At 34.8% G+C, this 23,331-nt stretch overlaps 1 protein-coding gene across 2 annotated transcripts in view; it reads left to right on the forward strand.

Annotated features, from left to right (window-relative positions):
• The first annotated feature begins 4,522 nt into the window (after positions 1–4,522).
• Positions 4,523–23,331, forward strand: part of orb2 (cytoplasmic polyadenylation element-binding protein orb2) — a 73,891-nt gene continuing 55,082 nt past the window's right edge. For both annotated transcript variants that reach the window (XM_073090981.1, XM_073090982.1), the window contains exon 1: positions 4,523–4,752. In XM_073090981.1, coding sequence (XP_072947082.1) covers positions 4,540–4,752 — 213 coding nt within the window. In that variant the 5' untranslated portion in view covers positions 4,523–4,539. The remainder of the gene's footprint in view (positions 4,753–23,331) is intronic.

The following is a 23,331-nucleotide window of genomic DNA, read 5'->3' on the forward strand; positions in this document are numbered from 1 at the left end:
AAATCTAAATATATAACTCAAAGGTGACTGACTGACATAGTGATCTATCAACGCACAGCCCAAACCACTGGACGGATCGGGCTGAAATTTGGCATGCAGGTAGATGTTATGACGTAGGCCTCCGCTAAGAAAGGATTTTGATCAATTCTACCCCCAAGGGGATAAAATAGGGGATGAAAATATTACTTTGTAACGCGAGCGAAGCCGCGGGCAAAAGCTCGTGTTTTTATATTTTTCACACATGCACCCTCAATATGTTTAGGGTTATAAAAAGCAAGCAAACAAGTAAAAAAAATTTAAAGTTTACTTACAGTTTACAGTTTTAACTGTTAGTCCGCTCTGAATAAATCGCTTCGCTATAGTAAATTGTATACTACACCTGTGCTCGCAACAACTTTAGAGCGGACTGGCAGTTTGGTACGGACTATATAAGCATAAAATAATGGAAATGTAGCAGTACGTAATAACTAAGTAGTGTTTATTTTTAAAATACTATTGAAGTAGTGCAAAAGGGTAATTAAATCTTAAAAATTGTTGATTTCTGCAAAAATAGGGTTATTAACTGGCTAACTTTATGGTGTTTATATGTCGGTGTTGTAAAAAATCACTTTCATCATGTTTTCTAAATGCTAAAGAAGTATAAATTCGAAAAATATTTAAAGTTACCTACATAATACTTTACTGCAATCAAAAATAAATTACTTTATCGATATATCACTCGATATATTTTAAAAATAACAACACATCACTATATCTGTACTCACATGTGATAGTGTTTGATAAGAATAGTAATAAAGTTAAGCGTTTAATGATTATGAAACAGATGTCACATTGCAAAGAGTTCCGGGTTCAATCCCCGGCCAGGCAAATGGTGAAAACTATATTTATCATAATCTCTGACCAGATCTAGCATCTATTATAGTTACCGTACTCCTCCGAAACTGCTTTATCGATTTGCACCAAATTTTATATGCATATTCAGTAGGTCTGAGAATCGGCTACTATCTATCTTTCATACCCCTAAGTGATAAGGGTTGTTCATCCTTAACATTTTTTTATTTATATGGCAACACAACGTTTGCTGGGTCATCTAGTAATAATATAGTCATTATTATTTTCGTTTATCTATTATAACATTTCAACATTCTGTTTTAATTTAAAAAATGACTTATCAAGTTGCAGCGTCATCTAGTTTCGATGTTTAATATTACATGTCACATAACTAACCAAATGGATACAAATCCTGCCAGCAGATGGCGCTATTTCTTATGTAAATTAATTGATACTAACGTTATCTATAGGCGTTTTCTTGAACTATTGTCGTAGTAAGTATGATTACAAACTGCTAATAGATGGCGCTATTTCCAATCTAAATTAATTGATACTAACGCCATCTTCAGGCATTTTCTTGAACCATTTTCGTAGCAATACGTAGCGAGTCGTAGCAAGTATATTTGAAGGCCTTGAGCCATTGCAGTCCGAAAATATATCTGCAATCTAGCACAAAATGTAGGTAAACGTGATTTTTTACAGATTTTACGTAAATTACAAAATTTGCGGTTCATACCATTAAGTTTTGAAGGTAGAACCTTTAGTGGTTTAATTCTGTTGGCACCGCCGTCACACCCTTTTTTGTTATAACAGCAGTGTTAAGCGCTGCTGTGTTCTGGTTTGAAGTGTGGTAAGAGAGACTTATCCGAGGCATTCCAACTTAGTCTTCAGGAGTAGCAAAGCATTTAAACAGAAGCAAGCATGTACTTTCGGAAGAACTGATCACCACGGATAGACATCTGTTATCAATTCCATATAGAACAGGTTCTATCTTTTTTATAATATAGGAGTAACAGACGAGCATGCAGTCCACGTGATGGTAAGTCGCCCATGGACATCTGTAATCAACCCCAGATAGGATTAGATATTCCTACCTGAGGTCGGCCACAGATGCGCCGCTACCCCTGAGGACTAAGCTGGAACGCCTCGGAAAAGTCTTTCTCCCTTACCACACTTCAAACCAGAACACAGCAGCGCTACGCTGCTGTTATAACAGAAATAGGAGTGGCGGCGGTGCCAGCGTCGAACCACAAAGGGTACTACCACCTTTAAAAAAAATAAGTAAGAAAAAAAAAATTCAATCAATACATACTGATAAATACTACAAATTATTTCTTTGTCCATTTGTTTTAAAATTTAAAACAATCTATGTAAAAACTAAGTTAATTTTAAGTAAAAATCTAACTAAGATTTTTGTGGTTTACTGCAGAACCACTGTTATAACTATAACAGCAGTGTAGCGCTGCCGTGTTTAGTCTGCAGTGTTACTGCAGCCAAGGTTTAACCTACATTGATAGCGACATCTAGTGGCGCAAAGCAACATACTTCTGTTAATTATTTTCAAAAAAATATTTATTTTGCAGCTTATTTATGGAGTAATCAAAATAATCTTATATATAAAATTCTCGTGTCACAATGTTAGTTACCGTGCTCCTCCGAAACGACTTTACCGATTTTCACCAAATTTTATATGCATATTCAGTAGGTCTGAGAGGCTACCATCTATTTTTCATACCCCTAAGTGATAAGGGTTGTTCACCCTTAACATTTTTTTATTTATAAGGCAACACGTTTGCCGGGTTAGACAGATACTGAATATGCATATAAAATTTGGTGAAAATCGGTAAAGCCGTTTCGGAGGAGTACGGTAACTAACATTGTGACACGAGAATTTTATATGTAAGATGTCTGATCTATTATTATATTTCTGTGTTCCAAGGATTTATTAGGTCCACACCCTGCCCTATATAACGAAGTAGGTCATAAAATATGAACTAGTGGCCTAGTGGTTTCAAAATTGACCTCTCAATCTGAGTATCTAAGATTCAAATTTCATTGACGCATGATTTTTGAAATTATGGACTTATTACAAATTAGCTGACCCGGCAAACTTTGTACAGCCTCAAAATCTATTTATCAAATATATTTCATATAAAATATAGCCTATGTTATTCGTCGATAATGTAGCTTTCGAATGGTGAAAGAATTTTTAAAATCGGTCCAGTAGTTTTTGAGCCTATTCATTACAATCAAACAAACAAACAAAGTTTTTCTCTTTATAATATTAGTATAGATTAATTATCATTTGCTTTAACGGTGCAGGAAAACATTGTGGAAATCTGCGAAAAATTAAGTTGTCAAAGGTGTGTGAAGTTTAATAATTCAGAGCCCATCCCTCTTACTCCGAGAGGGGTTGAATTAGTACCTTTTGGACACAATAGATGGCACTGTTCCCGCATCTGTGATCGGCTTCAGGGTCTACCACCATCTTTTAAAAACCATCATAGTTCAGGAAACTTTTATTTCAATATTGCATCAACATTATTTTGTTTCGTGTCACGACCTCGAAAACAGTAAAATATTCCGTCATACACAGTTGAACAAACTTAAACCCTTCATTTTTCGCTTATTAGTATAAAACCAACTGAAATTCTCATATTTTGCTTAAATAGTTAAATTTCCTGCAAAAAAGAATGAATTTTCAACCGACATAATACAAAACTGCTTATTGTAATGTTATAAAACAATCTTACTTTGACGAGGCCGTGGTACGAAATTACAATGTATGATTAAAATAATATTGTTTTAAGAGATGGTAGTAACCCCCCCAGGTAGAACCTGCTCTATGGAGTTGTACAGATGTCCATACAGTGACTACCAGGTGGACTGCATGCTTTCCACTTCAATGTTATAAATAAATACAAAGATATATGTATTTACATATTTTATATTAGCTTGACCTGTATGTATGTATGTAACGGAATCTTTGAAATCGATTTTTACCCACTTTGAACTGTCCGATTAATTTAAAATTTTGAACAATTATCAAGAACCGATGACAATACACGATTTTAATAATTGTATCCCATTCTCCTCATCAGGATCGTCAGGAATCAGGATTACCGAGAATGTAATTATATAATGTACAATTAAACATGAACATACATGCATATGAAGACTACATACATGATATAGATTTTACTAAGGAACTTAATGTATGTGTAAATGATACTTATTTTGCAAAAAAAAAAAAACGTAAACCTAAAATCATCTATCAACAATAGCTAAAATTTTTTTTTCTGTTAATTTTGACGTCATTTATTATGATACATCGTTTAAAAATCTATGAAATAGCTACATATACAATTTTATTTGTGATTTAGTAACTTCAGTTGGTGCAACACGGGTAAACCCTTACGACAGAAACTGTACCTATACTAAATCGCCTTTTTAAAAAATTGGCAACATCATACATTTACATCTACGTATGACGTCACCAATTTCGAAAAACGTCAAATTTAACAATACAAATACATTCGATTTTAACGTAACTCCAACTCTAACATTATTACCGAAAAGCGTATATTTTTTCGCTGCTCGATTAGAACAATGTTGCCAGAGCGTTATGCGCGCGCAGCACCATCGACCGGCCGATAAGAGCTATCGCCAGTGCCAGTCCAACCTCCGTGGACATCGGACGTATGTCAAATGGGGGAGCTGCAATACCCCGGGGCGCCTAGCGTCGACGATGAGCGACAATACCGCGCGCCCTTCCGCCGAGCGCCGCAGTACAGGTGGCCGAACCCCCAGCCGCCGCAGCCCTCAGCCTTCGCCCCCTGGCGGCGGGCCCCCGCGCCCCCACGACCCCCGGACTACAGACGGAGTGCTTCGTACCCCGGGAAGCCAGAGGAACCTTACCAGGTGTGTTTGAACCCAATTTACACAAAATTTTCAGGTTTAGTGTGATAAAATACGCAAAGTAGCGTATTGTAACATATTTGAATACTACGTGGTAAGTTACGTATGTTTGCCTTGTAAATAAGTTCCAGTGTAACATTTGCTGTAATACAAATAAGGTTATATACCGTTTATAGAAACAAAATCGGTTTGTAAAAGAAAAAACCTATAAAATGTTACAAGTTTCAAATCTTTTATGACGTAAATTCTCTATTTCACACATGAATTACGGTGTTTAAAAATAGCTAAATTGTTAGGTTATTACGTCTTTTTCGGGGTAAAAATCTATGTTAAAGATTTCAAAGTTAAAAAAAGACGTATAAATTCGTTTATTCGTATGATTTTGGTATAAATTATCGTAAATTCATGTCGTTATTTCAATTATTTGTGATTTTAAACACACAATATACACCTTAGAAACATTTTTACAAAGAATTATTGCTTACATATAATTTTGAAATAAAAAAAAATTGTTTATCACGATGACCAAAATGGTTAGACTTCATATACCTTAGAATATATTTGAGAATATTGAAGTTTCTTTTACATTTTCCTACGCTAGAATTAGTGATTATATTTATTTCTAAAATCTAAGCTTATGAAATAAAAATGCCTGAAAATCTAGATTATTTTGTGTGAAAAGAGACCTACACCTACGCAATACTTTTCTTACAAATTCCATATGTTTTGTTAAAACGTAAAAGACAAATTCTTACAAAACTCTTCATTATCGTATTTTTATTAAAAAGAGGTTTTACAATATGCTGGTGAACGCTGGCCCATTTTGATTCAGTATTTATTAGATGTTATAAATTTCATGAAATAATAGTTCTCAAAGGTATGTGAAGTCTACCAATACGCACTTGTCCAGCGCGGTGGACTATGGCCTAATCCTCATTCTGAGAGGAGACCCGTGCCCAGCAGTGGGACAGTAACGGATTAATAAATATGGTGTTCATTATTATTTTTCATTAAGTAGTTTATTATCCTAAAATGCTCTTTTGAGACATAATTTTAAGGAAAAAATTGAGTTTCGTTTCAAAAACGATTTATTTTATCCCTTTTTAGTAGATAAATAAAAAAGATATCATTTTTAATTATTAACCAATTACAGCTAAAAACTAAATCGGCACAAGAAATAAAATTAACATAAAAATGTCTAAATATATGTTCAAGTAAATGTAACATATTTTTAAAAATCCAATGATTTATCTATTACATTTCAAGAGATAGAAATTCGAGAGATAAACACATTTCTTGTCGCGCTCCTTTTATTTTATTCGAGATATAAAACACACTTCTTTTATGAAGCCTTCCTTTTAGAGTATTTTTTTTTATTTTTAGTAAATATTTGTTTCGCGACAATACTGATACTCAATACTCATTCTGCAAAAAAAATTAAATGTCTTACTATTACGGTAGAGCACTAGAGCGATAGAGGTAGCTAGAGCACTGTGACAGACGGACAGAGCGAAAGCTTCGTGGTAGTCATTTTTGCTCATTTGCAGTATCAAATGAGCATAAAATCTTATGATGGTAAGTCACTGTATGGACATCTGTACAACTCCACATAGAGCAGGTTCTACCTGAAGCCAATCACATGTGCCACGTGTGCACTAAGCCGCTCCTCATGTGTAAGTCAGGATATCCATAAACCACCTAAATGCAAACCTTGAAGCTAGAAATGAGTGTGGTGATGATGCCTTCCCTATTTATTCCTATTTCTATTATGATGGTGGTAGAAAATTCTGTGGTTCGACTCTGGCGGCACCGCCACACCTATTTCCGTTATAACAGCAGTGTAGCGCTGCTGTGTTCTGGTTTGAAGTGTGGTAAGGGACATACTTATCTGAGGCATTCCAGCTTTGTCCTTAGGAGTAGTGGCGCATCTGTAGGCCATTGGCGGTGGTCACTTACCATCAGATGGACTGCATGCTCGTCTGCTTCTCTTACATTATTAAAAAAAACCTTTTTGAATTGCGATTCGTGACTTGTAGATAGATAAGATAGATTGTAGATAGATTTTTTATATACGAGTAATTTGAACGTTATAATCTCTTTCGAAATAGGCGAAGACACCAGTTAAAACAGCCGATTTTTCGTTTATATCTATTTTATTGTTAAAAACTTTTCTCTGTTTTCATTGTCAACCAATTTTATGTATTTAACAGACTTAGACAAAAGGAAGTACTTAATTCATACGTAAAAAAGTGATGATGAGTTCCACCCCGTAACTCAAAACATCTATTCATCAGACCATACCCATGTCAAGATAGGAAAGTACCGCGTTGAAACACCCTTTCATATGAAAAAAAGAAAATTGAAATTGGTTAAGAAATACTCTAGTTATTTAAGTTTAAAAGAATTCAGGTTTTTCCAATTTTACGGAAAAACTGGCGAACATTTTCAAATTTTCTCGCACTGGGACGAATGGGACCAACTGTGAAACTAGACGCATACAATGGTGTTTGAATCGTGTCGATCGGTCACAGCATCGCGAATAAATCGCTGGACATACATAAAAAAATACGCGACGAATATAACCTCTCTTCCTTTGGAAAGTCGGTTAAAAATCATGATTATGGTCGTATTTTGTCTACTGGGCAAATACTAGACAAAGAAATCCATACCAGGCGTGAATAACCTAAGTTAAGAAGTTGAAAATGCACACATTTCATTGCAGCTATTTATACTCTTCGTAAGAGTTTTAAAAAATTACAACTTACGTGTGTGCTGTAATAAAAACTAATTAACTAAGCCATTTATTCATTAAATTAAACAATCCTAATGTTTACGATTTAAAATATATAAATGCCTACAAATTAGTTTGTCAATTCAGCGAGGTAATGCTAGTATCTTGGGTACAATTCTTTGAGCAAGGATTTGGCTCATTTATTTTATTTATAAAATTTTAGTAGTGTTAGGTTAAATATTGTTTTTAAAACTGTATTGTAATTATATCATATAAATAAATATAAACATATTGTATACGATTATAAATTCACGCCTGTATCCTTAGTATGAGTTTTTACGTTTGGTCGAAAACGTTCAACGTTAACGTTTTTGCTCACACAGCACTCTAGTGGGCCGGACATAATACAGTAAAGTTTCAAAAACGGAACAATAACGCTATGAAATTTAAATTAAAAATATAAAAATAAATGCTTTGTATTTATAAATTTAATGTTACAATTGACTATTCATTTTTTAAAACTCATAATGCGAAATTTTAGTATATTTTGGGGCGCTGTATGTCCAAAAAAGTAAACGCTGGACGTTGTCGAGCAAATGTAAAAACTCATACTAAGTGTACTTATAAAATCTGTGGTTAAAGCATAGATAAGTAAAGATTACTCACTCCTAACAAGAAAATGTACCCAATTTTGACAATTGAAATAGTTGCGTAAAAAAGCTTTGCCACGTGCCGTGCTAAAATGTCCCTAAAATATTTGAAATTATTATTATAAATTATTTATTTATTATGTAAATTACGCAATATTCGTTATTTATTCGTAAATTTTCTCTAAAAATATTTTTATTTGTCAAGAATTCAAAAAAAGAACTTATGATAATAAGCCATTTGCGGTTTCATTCAATTTCAAGGCGGCGAAGTATCTTTACTAATCTATGGGTTAAAGTTAAAAGTATTATTTAGGGCTCTGTCGAAGGGCGGCGTAGCTCTGAGGCACGGGCCGAGGGCGTATCGATTTTTCCATACTACAAGTAGGTCACACCATTCAGCCGGCAGAAACAATGATTTATAAACATTCTTTAACCTATTTAACATATTTCGTGTTAGTAGGTTGGCTTGTATGATAGTTGTGTTAATACTAATCTTATATATAAAATTCTCGTGTCACAATGTTAGTTACCGTACTCCTCCGAAGCTTTACCGAGTTTCACCAAATTTTATATGCATATTCAGTAGGTCTGAGAATCGGCTACTATATTTCATACCCCTAAGTGATAAGTGAATAACCCTTATTAAATTTAAAATTTTGAATATTTTTTTTTGTTTTTATTTTTCTATAATGTTGCATTAAAATACATACAACCCTCAATTTTTACCCTTTTATCACCAATCCCTATTTTTAATTTTTTTTATATGGCAACACAACGTTTGCCGGGTCAGCTAGCATATATATTAATTGTAACTAACTTAATAAGCTTGACAGTTAATGAGAAAGTGTTTAATTATTTGCGTACTTGTATCATAATCCATTTCACTGTTATTTTTTGAAAATAAGGGTTATTTATTTTTAAAAACATATTTTGCGTCAAACGGAACGTTGCACGAAAACAGTCAGTGATTTGACAAGAAGCTATGATAGCGATAGGCATCCTTCAGAGTATTAATTAATAATTTAAAAAAACACGCTTTTATTATTAATCGACCTAAATACTAGAAAATAAATCAATCAATCATAAAGAATCGCCTCAAAATAAAATTATAATAAAATTTAAGTTAGTAAAATAATAATTCAATTCAGAGCATAGAAAACTATAGATATCTAACCGCCTTGTAATTGAAGGAAGCCATTAAATGGCTTAAACGGCTGACAATTCTGTCAGCCATTTAATGGCTGTCATGGTGTAATTTACGTGGAAGAATGTCGGCATTGTTGTGCGCAGTTAAGACACGAAATCGAAGAAAAAATGCGGCGAAATATCGTTTCATTCGTAAATGATCTAAAAACTACATTTTTTAAACATTCTTCAAACACGAAAATAGATGACAGTGACAATTTCAATTGTCAAAACTGGTTACATTTTCTTGTTAGGAGTGAGTAATCTTTACTAATCTATGCAAAAAATAGATAGATTCGTTGTTAATTACGATAGATATTGTCTCGGAAACTGCTTACTTGATTTCAATGTTTTGAAAGTATGTTCAAGTTTGAAAGATAGGTTTTTGGACACTGTAGATGGCCTGTGAATCTAATCTTACCTACCCTATTTCTACTTACTAACAGCAGTGTTAAGCGCTGCTGTGTTCTGGTTTGATGGGTGGTAAGGGAGACATACTTTTCCGAGGCGTTCCAGCTTAGTCCTCAAGGGTAGCGGCGCATTTGTGGCCGACCTCAGGTAGGAATATCTAATCCTATCTGGTTGATTACAATGTACATGGGCGGCAGTAGCCACTTACCATCAGGTGGACTGCATGCTCGTTTGCTCAATCTTATAATTAGAAATTAATATAAAAACAAACACCTAGTTGCCTAAAATTATAGCCTATGTCACTCCCACGATTTAGCAGCCCCGGATCGTCAATATTTTTTAGATGGGGCAAAAACTGAAAAATGCCGCCCACGACCACTTATATTTATTTTTACCCAACTATGCCTACGCGCCTCGTGAATAATGTTCGTGCGTAGTGTAAGTCAAAGTTACGTAAATGATGAGTTGTACATTCATCTGTTACGTGTGGGTTTGCCGCCCTCTGAATTGCCCCCGGAGTATAGGCCTAGGTATTGAAGGTGGTAGAACCCTTTGTGGTTCGACTCCGGCGGCACCACCGCCACACTTATTTCTGCCTAATAATAGCAGTGTTAGGCGCTGCTGTGTTCCGGTTTGAAGGGTGTGGTAAAGGAGACAGACTTTTCCGAGGCGTTCCAGCTTAGTCCTCAGGGGTAGCGGCGCATCTGTGGCCGACCTCAGGTAGGAATATCTAATCCTATCTGGGGTTGATTTCAGATGTCTATGGGCGGCAGTAGCCACTTACCATCAGGTGGACTGCATGCTCGTCTGCTACTCTTATATTATAAAAAAAAGGCCCCGGCTTGCCCTCCTAGATCCGGGCTTGCAATTTAGACGAATCCAACGACACCTCATATGTTAATCCGTCAAGCCGTTTGTGCTGTAGCGTGACAAAGAATAAGACATACTTAATCGAAAAACATTACCCTTTGTTGGGTAAAAAGTATATAATTGATTGATTTTTTGATTTTTCTTATAATATATGAGTAGCAGACGAGCATACAGTCCACCTGATGGTAAGTGGCTACTGCCGCCCATGGACATCTGTAATCAACCCCAGATAGGAAAGAAAAGTATTGTCCGCGCCAAACTGCTAGTCCGCTCTCAAGTTGCGAGCAGGTGTTGTCATACAACGCTATGGCGACGCGATTCATTTCTATATTCAGAGCGGACTAGCAGTTTTACGCGGATTATAACAGAGTTAAGTTAGATCGAAAAATCAGCCGACAAATATCGAACAATGTACAATGTAACATTTTTAAACATGAACCTCCGTTCTCTCTGTAAACTTTGTAACAATACAATGTTTGTAAACTCCAGATTCCATGAGAAAGGTTCGGATTATGTAATAACTAAAAGCAGTGGTAGCCTAGTGGTCATAGATTAGTAAAGATACTTCACCGGCTTTAAAATCAATGAAGCCACAAATGGCTTATTTTAGTAAGTTCTTTTTTTGAATCCTTGACAAATAAAATCATTTTTAGAGAAAATTTACGAATAAATAACTAATTTACGTAATAATTACGTAATTTACGTAATAAATAAATAATTATTTCAAATATTTTAGGGACATTTTAGCACGGAGACGTGGCAAAACTTTTTTACGCAACTATTTCAATTCTCAAAACTGGGTACATTTTCTTGTTAGGCGTGAGTAATCTTTACTAATCTATGCGTAGTGGTTAAGAAACAATCCGAGGTCTAATTCTATTCAATCCTGTCTAATCCTATCTGGGATTGATTACAGATGTCCATGGGCGGCAGTAGCTTACCATCAGGTTGACTGCATGCTCGTCTGCTACTCCTATATTATAAAAAAGCACCAAACTATCAGCAATCTGTAACATATAAAATATGGAAAATATTCTTATACTTCATTTCAAGGTACGCAGTACAACGCATTTGTAAGGCTTTAATGTCATAATTGTATAATAGAGTTGTTTGTAGTGAGATATTATGTAGAACAACTGCATACGGTCCACCTGATAACACTGCAAGGACATATTTTTTTTTATAATATAGGAGTAGCAGACGAGCAAACAGTCCACCTGACGGTAAGTTATTACGCCCATGGATATACAATCCCAGCCCAGATAAGAAGAGATATTCCTACCTGAGGTCTGTCACATGCGCTACCCTTGAAGACTAAACTGGAACGCCTTGGAAAAGTATGTTTCCCTTACCACACCCCTCAAACCGGAACACAGCAGCGCTCGACACTACTGTTAATAGGCAAAAATAGGTGTGGCGGTGGTGCCGCCGGAGTTGAACCACAAAGGGTTCGACCACATCTGTGACCTCCATGTACTTATAGAACAGGTTTTACCTGAAGCCGATCACAAACGTTTCCACATTAAAACTGAGATCACTAGTGGATTATAGTGGATCCCTTTGTGGTTCCACTCATTTCTGCCTAATAACAGTAGTGAAGTTAATAGAATTCTCTTTGGTTCGACTTCGGCGGCCGTCACACCTATTTCTGTTATAACAGCAGTGTAAAGCGCTGCTGTGGCCCGGTTTGAAGAGTGTGGTAAGGGACATACTTATTCGAGGCGTTTCAACTCATTCCTTAGGGGTAGAAACGGAACTGCAAGCAATCCGTCGAATAATTCGCCGTACAATGACGAGTCATAGATAAGTAAAGATACTTCGCCGCCTTGAAATTGAATGAAGCCACAAACGGCTTATTTTAGTAATTTCTTTTTGTGAATTCTTGACAAATAAAAACATTTTTAGAGAAAATTTACGAATAAATAACTAATTTACGTAATAAATTTAGGGACATTTTAGCACGGAGACGTGGAAAAACTTTTTTACGCAACTATTTCAATTCTCAAAACTGATTACGTTTTCTTGTTAGGAGTGAGTAATCTTTACTAATCTATGTGACGAGTACATAAAAGTCACGGACAAAAACAGAGTAGAAGTATAATCCTGAATCCCCACACCCAGTGGGGAATACTTATTCATATTCGTGTCTATTCGTCTGCCTTTTACAACTATCTAATGTTGCATAATTCAAATAAAATTTAAGATTTTACGCACTAAAAAACATGTTTAAGAAATATATTACTTTAATTTATTTTAGTTAAAACATTTAAGTGTGTAAATGTCAAAAATAAAAATTATATTTACATAGATAATTATAGAAATATATTTGACAAAATAATAAGCTATTTGTTATTTTTGGAAACGATTTATTTACATTTAAAGATAAACATAAAAAATAATGTATAAGGTAAGAAGGTATGAAATTTAAAAAATCTGAAAATGGTAGGAAGTGTATCTTTCCCGACATTTAAATTGACGTAAGCTAGATTCTAGCTAGATTATCTGTACCTAAATGTTTGTCTATGGTTTTTCATATGTTATAAAATTGGGTCACTGGTGGATTTTCTGTTATACAAAAAAACGTGTCAACCTAATTTTCAACCACTAACCACCCAGTAATTTAAAAAATAGTTATAAGTTATAACGGCTATATAACGTTATAACGTTATATCAATCCCGTTAAATAACGCACATAGATAATCCCGCCAAAACGACTTGACATTGACATCAAATCCAGATAAAATGAAAAATTCCGCTTTTTTCTTAATGGCTATGATTTCACTGCGCATGTTCGTCGGATATAGATTAAAAATCTGCACTGTCGCAGTGGCCTAGAAAGGCTGTTATTTTTAGAAACGACCCATGAGCCAGCCTTTTATGACTAGCGTTTTCATTTGACTCCATTCGTTTTTAAGCTGATTTTAAGCTTTTATTTAACGTGTGAGGGTCAAATTTCGCAACTGGATTTGAAATAGTTAACTACAACCGTTTGAGCTAAAATTTTGCATACACGTGTAGATGATAATCTATGTATAATGTATATTAGTGACGTTAGTAAATCTAATATGGCGGACACTTCAAGATGGCGGGCAATTATTTTTCATGCATTCGCGAAAATAAATAAGTATTTATATAAAAAGCTTGTGTTTAAAAACAGTTGAATATGTATTTATTTATGCTGTAAAAGTATTAAAATAATTTGAAGGATAAAAGTCAGTCTGTAATAGATTATTTAAATAGATAGGTGAGTTCAATTAATTTGGATAGCGTTCTAATTAGATAGGATAGGATTAATTAGATTAATAAGATAGGATTTTAATACAAAGGAATAAAAGAAAACAAAATTATTTTCTATTTGGTAGTTGAAAATAAATTCAGTTACTACTTCAAAAATCGCAACTTGCTTATACAACCTTCATAATTTTCAAAATTTAATGCACGTTTTGAAAATGATAATTAATAAATTTTAAGTACATAAACATAACAGATCATGTAAGATTATTTTTAAATAGTTTTTTAAGAAAATAATTCATTTTAAGTTAACTTGCACATAAGTTTAATCCTTATATCAAATTGCTTATTGCTTTACAAAAAATAAAATGCGTTAAAAAACAAACCTCCAACTTTGTTTACATGATACTGAAAATATGTTCTCAAAAAAAAAAAGAAAATGGCGCGCGTCACGTGACCTAGTTCCCCCCGCAGTGCGGCTTGAACGACCGCCATGACATCTAATGTTATCAATATGTTTGTTTGTGACGCTTCGTATAATCAAACCATATTTTTCTAGTAGTAGAACATTTTAAGATATATCACCACACTTATTTTTGTCTAATAACAGCGGTATTAAGCGATGCTGTTTGGTTTGTAGGGTGTGGTAAGGGAGACATTATCTGAGGTGTTTTTACTTAGTTATAGGGATAGCATTGCATCTGTAGTCGATAAAGTCGTACTATACTATCTGGGGTTGATTAAAGATGTCCATACGACAGTAACCATTTACTATCCTGTGGACTGTATGCTCGTTTGCTCAATTTTACAAAAAAAATAGACTAGGTGCTGTAATATGTATTACACGTCCTGCGTTCACATTTTACCATAGATTAGTAAAGATTACTCACTCCTAACAAGAAAATGTACCCAGTTTTGAGAATTGAAATAGTTGCGTAAAAAAGTTTTGCCACGTCTCCGTGCTAAAATGTCCCTAAAATATTTGAAATAATTATTTATTTATTATGTAAATTACGCAGTATTAGTTATTTATTCGTAAATTTTCTCTAAAAATGTTTTTATTTGTTAAGAATTCAAAAAAAGAACTTACTAATAAGCCGTTTGGGGCTTCATTCAATTTCAAGGCGGCGAAGTATCTTTACTAATCTATGCATTTTACGTTTTACTTTATAAGACATCACTTATATTTCACCATTTTAGTTGTAGTTCTAGGATTTACATTACGTTGAAGAAGAAAACGAGGTAGATGTCTCTCTAATGGTATGTGGTCACTGCCGTATGGTCATCTGAAACCGACTCTATAATTTATAGAACTGGGCTTTTACCTAAAGCCAATTACAGATAGGCTTCCACTCCTGAAACGGTAGTCTCATATGTAAGTCTACACATAATAAAATTTAACGCCAAAATTTTTTTCATGGCTCTTCAAAATTAATTAACCATTTTCCATTGAGAGATAATGTTTTAACAAATTTTGAAACGATGACGTAATAAAGCACAAAATACAATTTTAACACCTTCATAGTTTGAAGGCTTCTAATATAATAAGGATATCAATCTGCATAGAAAAAACGCAATCAATAAAATAAAATATAACACAATAACGATATATATAATAGTAACACAAGTACATTACAACGATTAACGTTTAAAAAACCGCTATTATTAAACAGTTATTTCGTGTTTAGCGTGAAAACAATAGAGGCCTCTTTTCGAAAAAAATACAAAATAAGGGCACTCCACGTGCCCTACTTTCGTACACACCCGCACTGCGGCGAACGATGCTCATCTAATGATAAAGTTACGTTTATTTTCAGTAGTGTGTTTGGATCTAATATGATAAAAGTGATAATAATTAGCTATTCTTGTATTGAATATAATAAAAATATAAAATTATATAGTAACTTATTTTTTTTGTATTAAATATTTCGATCTGTTTTCAAATAGTTTTAAATAAAATCGTCTTTTTTTAGTTAAATGTGAATTATTAGCATAATTTAAAATAAAATTTAGTATAAAGTAAAAGTACTTAAGTATATTATATTATATTTTATTGAATTTATGTACCCATAGAAAATTGTTTTCGTATATATATTTATGTGAATTGAAACGTTTCTAAACAGTTAAATAAAATAACGAGAGTATTATGTTATAATATATAATATTTACCTATTATATTATAACGTTATTAAATAACTATTTGTCAATAACGGTTTCATTCATAATACATATTTGATAAACCGTTTATAACCACCTGTATTATAACCGTTATTACGTAAACATAGATTAGTAAAGATTACTCACTCCTAACAAGAAAATGTACCCAGTTTTGAGAATTGAAAAAAAGTTTTGCCACGTCTCCGTGCTAAAATGTCCCTAAAATATTTGAAATAATTATTTATTTATTACGTAATTATTATGTAAATTAGTTATTTATTCGTAAATTTAAACGTAAATTTTCTCTAAAAATGTTTTTATTTGTCAAGGATTCAAAAAAAGAACTTACTAAAATAGGCCGTTTGTGGCTTCATTCAATTTCAAGGCGGCGAAGTATCTTTACCAATCTATGTACGTAAATAAGAATCGTGGGTTTAAAACCATAGCCCCTATGGTTTATGGTATGGTGTAGTGATGTAAGCAGGCTCGTGTAATATTGACAGGCGTGTTTTTATTGTCACAGTCCTTATACCATAGATTAGTAAAGATACTTCGCCGCCTTGAAATTGAATGAAGCCGCAAATGGCTTATTATAGTAAGTTCTTTTTTTGAATCCTTGACAAATAAAAACATTTTTAGAGAAAATTTACGAATAAATAACCAATACTGCGTAATTTACGTAATAAATAAATAATTATTTCAAATATTTTAGGGACATTTTAGCACGGAGACGTGGCAAAACTTTTTTACGCAATTATTTCAATTCTCAAAACTGGGTACATTTTCTTGTTAGGAGTGAGTAATCTTTACTAATCTATGCCTAATACTAAGCTTTTATATAACTATGAGTCCTACATACATTACAGGCGTGTTAATAATACATTTTTATGTTTATTACATCATTCATTTGTAATTTTGTTAAAACATCTCAATAGATCATAATAATAGTTTTTTTTAAAGAAAACAATAAAGTTCTTAGATATCTGTAATCAACCCCAGATATAATAATCCTACCTAAGATCGGCCACAGATGCACTGCTGCCTTGAGGACTAAGCTGGAACGCCTCGGAAAAGTATGTCTCCCGTCAATCCAGAACACAGCAGCGCTTACTTAACACTGCTGTTATTACGCAGATAGGTGTGTGTTTTATCATTCCAATAACGATTTATTATTATTATGTGTTCATTATTAGGATTATTAATAACGAGCTTTTGCCCGCGGCTTCGCTCGCGTTACGAAGTAATATTTTCAGCCCCTATTTTATCCCCTTGGGGGTAGAATTGATCAAAATCCTTTCTTAGCGGATGCCTACGTCATAACATCTACCTGCATGCCAAATTTCAGCCCGATCCGTCCAGTGGTTTGGGCTGTGCGTTGATAGATCACTATGTCAGTCAGTCACCTTTGAGTTATATATATTTAGATATTTTGTCTCATACCGCATAGTGGGACCTCCGGAATGTAAAGAAAGTAATTTAAACGATAACCTCTACTCAACTTCTTAAAACCAACTTATGACAAAATCTTCATTAGTCGTTAGTTGCCTGCTATTCCACCACAATTACACGTAACTTAAGAATATGTGAACAATCCTTACTAATATTATAAATCCAAAAGTAACTCTGTCTGTCTGTCTGTCTGGTTGTCTCTTCGTCACGCCTAAACCACTGAACCGTTTTTAATGAAATTTTGTACAAAGATAGTCTGAAGCTCGAGAAAGGACATAGGATAGTTTTTATCCCGGAAATCCTACGGGAACTAGGGATGGCGATCTAAGATCGATTAATCGGAGAATCGATCTTTTGGACCCAAAACATCGATTATTTTAATCGATATTAGTAAGGATTGATTCGTAAAACTATGCATTTGACCAAGTGATCTTTAGCAAAGTTGAGGTACGAATTTTTAGTTTTATGTATGTTAGTATGTTATATTATTTTCTTTTAAACGCGGGCGAAAGCTAGTTAAAAATAAGAACCGCTTTTCACAAGTAAAAGTCTAACCACACATCTCATATCACTCAGCTGTACACTGCTTTAAGGCAAATAAAAATACCACAAAGATGTCGTTCAAATTATCTATTTTAGTTGAAATCAAATTAAATTGCGGTAATTGCATTTTTTTTATAACTGGCTTTATAGAAGTGACCCCGTAAGCCTAAAAAACAAATACATTTCATTTTATACAATACAAATTTTATCAAAATATACACCTCTCACTATTATTACTTAGTCCTTATATTCAAGAAATTAATATTAAGAATCTAAGGATAAAGGTAAAGATAAAGATAATATATAGATTAGTGAATAGCGCAAACCTCAAGCTGTGTACTTTGATAAGTAAAATAGAAAGATACTTACTTATATACTTTGAATTTGGATGAACCCACAAAAGGCTGATTTGTCATTTATTTTTTGAATTGTTGACAAATAAAAATGTACGTATAAATAACTAATAATGGTATAAATAACTAATAACGAATAAATAAATATGTTAACATTACAACGTCTTAAGCCAACTTAATATATATATAAAAAAATACATTAGTTAAGTTTTTAAGTTATTGAATTGTATCTCAAGGTACATTTTAGTGTGTTTTAGTAGTTATATATATATACCTTGTAAGGTATTATTAAAAAAATCTCGAAACTGGTTACAATTTCTTGTTAGGAGTGGCGTATCTATCTATTTTACTCATCTGAGGCTGAGTAGCGCAGTGCGGCCCGCTGGGAAGTAGGTCACGCGTTGCGCACTGGGTTCATATTCACTTTCATCCCTTATTTAGCTTAAGGGATGAAGTTTTGAAAATCCTTTTTTAGTAACGTTGTATAAGGAGATATTGTGTACAAATTTATGCTTCGAAATCGGTTAAAGTACATTTTTATTAGACAGTTGTTAAAAAATATTACTTAAGTAGATATTTTTAAATTCGTAATAGTAAATTGTTGTAATCTAATTTAGACATTAAAATATAATTTGAAACTATAAACAAACTATTTCTATTAGTATAATTAAAGTTATAACTATACGCATTCAATATATACAAAAAAATTAAGACTAAAATTACCAAAAAAGCAAAAATAAAATATGAAATCCAGAAACACAGTATAAAATTAATTAAAACACAGTATTTTTAATATCTTTATACTTTATTATTTATTTGAGTAACTTTAATTAGAAGGTAAGGAAGTTAAAGTTAGGATAAATGTAAAGATAAAGATAATATATAGATAAGTAACTCAGTAGCGCTGAAAGCGGTTCAGTATCGCAATGTGGCCCGCATTGGAAGTAGGTCACGCCTTGGTCCACTGCATGCGGTATATACGTCATCAACCCGTCACTGTCTCACTGCTGGGCACGGGTCTCTCAGAATGAGAAGGATTAGGCCATAGTCCACCGCGCTGGCCAAGTGCGTATTTGTAGACTTCACATAACTTTGACAACTTATTTTATTAAACTCTCAGGCGTGTTGGTTTCCTAGCGATGTTTTCCTTCACCATTTTAAGCAAATAATCATCATCATCATGTAAGGCGCTATACCTTTGGTCTAGTCCAGAATATTCCTCCAGTCTTATATATTCTTGGCTTTCTGGACTTTTTCGTCACCTCTTATAAAATCAAGCCGTTAGACCGCAGAGCGTTTCAAAAAATATGACATACATACATATTACAATTAATATGCTTAATTAACATTACCCTCCGCATTCGGGCAAAAATCCGCATATTCTCGTACAGCGGGTTAATTAACCTTAGTACCTTAGTATCACACCGCACTGAGTAACGCAGTGCGGCTCGCCTTAGGATCTAGGTCACGCTTTGTTATAAGGATATGGGGTAGGTACTTAATGTTGTAAGGGTGTCTAATGGCTTGAATTTCGGCCTGTTATGTAAAGGTTTAAGGTTCAAATCCGAGATACGCATTGATTTTTTAAAGTTATGTGTGTATTAGAAATTAATGGTGACGGAAATCGTAAGGAAAGTTACTTAAGAAATCTTTAAAAAATCAACGGGTTACATTCCGGGAGTGTCGGCAGAAGTGAAATCTTTCGAATCTAACCTGAATAATAAAATATAAAAAAAACTGACACCCGGATGACATTACACCTGGATTTCGAATTTTCGTGTGTGGTCGCATACCGTCGTGAGCAGCAGGTGTGCGGGAGGGGCGTAAGTCATTCCACACTTGGCTAGAGTGGTGGATTTTGGCCTTAACTCTGTGCCCAGGAGTGGGGCAGTAATTGACGCCAAAAATCGGTAGTTACCTCACACCGGCATTGAGTAGCGCAGTGCGGACCGCATCGACTTCTAGGTCACGTTATTAGTTGTCCCTGTAGTTCCGGGACTAGAATAGGGCTACGGTATCCCCTGCCTGTCGTAGGAGGCGACTAAAAGGGGGCTTCCGGGGTTGCGGGCGGCAAGAGTGGGAGCTCGAACCGTCCAGCTAGCGACCCCGGGAAGGACGGCGGTATGTGTGGTCGCATACCGTCGTAAACACTACATGGTGTGGGAGGAGCGAAAGCTGCTCCTCCAGGGTAGAGCCCGATCGGGGCATCGCGCTTGGAGGGCTCCGGTTGTGTTCCGTCGGAGATCCCGGAGTTCTCCAACAAGCGTTGAGGACGGCCACCGGGGGGGTTTTAGTGCGGTAAAAATCCCACATAACCCGGCGTCGCTCCCACGTCGTCGGATACCTTTTGAAGGTTTCCCACTCGAGAAAAAAAAAAAAAAAAAAAAGGTCACGTTATTAGTAAACTATATGCAGTTCGTTACAATTCCTTTATTATCGTGAATAAATCTGTGTACGGTGTGTTGGTTATATTAAAAAGCAGCTCGCGTGTATTTTTGGGCGAAAAAATTGTCTATATTTTTAATATTTTCTACAAGGTTTAAATGTTACTGCTAACATAGTAAGCTAAAAGTTTGTAAGACTTATCGGTGGTATGTGTGACCGCATACATACACTTAGATGTGGTAAGCTAGATACTCGCCAGGGTGGAATCCAACGGGAAAACATGCTTAGAGGACTCCGACTCCGTTCCTTTGGAAATCCCCGAGTCCTCATCGCAGCGTCGAGGATAGTCATCGGGGGGTTTTAGTGCGGTAAGAATTCCACATAACCCCGTCTCGCTACCACGGCATCGGCCTTTTAAAGGTCCACGTCAACAAAAAAATGGCGTTTTTTTGCATTATATATACACTGTAAGTAATAATGTAGTAGTAGTGGAGGGTTTAATTGTGAAAAAACGATTTATCTATCCATTTATCTATCAATAACAATGTTAGTAGCTCACTCTACGCCGGCATTGAGTAGCGCAGTGCGGACCGCATTGCATATAGGTCACGTCACTAGTGGACCGCATGCGGGACGTAATACTAACCTATATAGGGTGAATTTATCTAGTGGAGCTTCAGGGCCAAATCCGAAACTAATTCGAATTAACGAAAAATACTGAAAGTAGTTAAGAGGTCGATTTTAATAAAAAAATAAAACTGCATTATTAGTTTTTTCAAAAATCTATTTCTCTAACCGGGAATCGAACGAGTCTAGTTTGAAAAAAAAACACACTTTGTATCATTCTACCATTCGATAGTATCTCTTATAAGGATCAAATTTGAAGAAGTAATGATAAGTGACTAACTAAATGATGAAAAATCTAGATTTGAAGAAAATACATTTGTAGATGTGGATTTCTGTACCTACCTATCTATCTATTGTACTATCAATTAACGTTAGTACCTCACTTCGCGCCGGCATTGAGTAGCGCAGTGCGGACCGCATTGGATATAGGTCACGTCACTAGTAGGCCGCATGCGGAACGATATACTAACCTATATACTTGATTTCAGGACAAATCTCTTGTATACATCATAGTTAGCTGTTGTGATTACAAAAACGAGTACACGCGTATCTTCGGGCTGAAGAATAGCTTAGTGTATTTAATATATATATATATATGTAATACTATTGGGCATCGCGCTTGGAGGGCTCCGGTTGTGTTCCGTCGGAGATCCCGGAGTTCTCCAACAAGCGTTGAGGACGGCTACCGGGTGGGTTTTAGTGCGGTAAAAATCCCACATAACCCGGCGTCGCTCCCACGTCGTCGGGTACCTTTTGAAGGTTTCCTCCTCGAAGAAAAAAGGTTGTAATAATACTACTAACGACTGAAGGTGGTAGAACCCTCTGTGATTCAACTTCGTCACCACCGCTACAATAATTTCAGCCTATTAACAACTAACCACTGTTGTGTTCTGGTTTGAAATAATTATTATAGTTTAAAAAGTAAAAACCACGCTAAAATCGCACAAGGAAAATCGTTAATCCTAATTCCTGACGACCCCGATGAGGAGAATGAGATAAAATTATTAAAATCGTGTATTGACATCGGTTCTTGATAATTGTTCAAAATTTTAAATTAATCGGACCGTTCAAAGTGGGTAAAAATCGAGTTCAAAGATTCCGTTACATACATACATACAGGTCAAGCTATTAAAGCGTGGTAAAAATATTATAAATTACAATTTGTAAGTACCTACGCAGGCCTAATCAAAATAATTGTATTTCATTTAATTTCAAAGGAACAGTAAACCGTATTTTCGGGTGGAAAAATGAAAACTGTTAAATATTTTGTTTGCTTTGGATTGAAATATCAAACGAGCATGCAGTCCATCTGATGGTAAGTGGCTACTGCCGCTCATGGACATCTCTAATCAACTCCAGATAGGATTACATTCCTACCTAAGGTCGGCCCCAGGCACGCCGCTACCCCTGAGGACTAAGATGGAACGCCTCGGAAAAGTATGTCTCCCTTCAAACCAGAACACAGCAGCGCTTAACACTGCTGTTATAACAGAAATAGGTGTGGCGGTGGTGCCGGAGTCGAACCACAAAGGGTTCTACCTTTATATATGTGTCAAAACAAGCATATATGTATCAAAATCAAAATAAACTCGTTAATATTTATCAAACTAATAAACTTTATCGTGAAATCAGTTGTTAGCTGATACGTTGTTTTTCCTTTATCGGGCAAATAACCTCAATAATCTATACAGCCCTAATTTGCAATACAGTAGCCATTAATTTATAGATTATAAACTTAATTATAATTATATTGATTAATCCACTAAAGCAGATAGCCTAGTGGTTGTAACGCCTCTCGATCGACGGGTTCGTGGTTCAAATACCAGGCACCCATTTCCAAAGTGCGTATTAGAAATTAATTATCACTTGCTTAACGGTGAAGGAAAACATCGTGAGGTAACCTGCGTACCTGAGAGATTTATAAAAAAATCTCAAAGGTATGTGAAGTCTACCAATACGCACTTGGCCAGCGCGGTGGACTATGGCCTAA

This window comes from Epargyreus clarus, unplaced genomic scaffold, assembly GCF_041222505.1.
Source record: "Epargyreus clarus isolate Ecla_fem2 unplaced genomic scaffold, WU_Ecla_fem_2.2 ptg000033l, whole genome shotgun sequence".
NCBI lineage: Eukaryota > Metazoa > Arthropoda > Insecta > Lepidoptera > Hesperiidae > Epargyreus > Epargyreus clarus.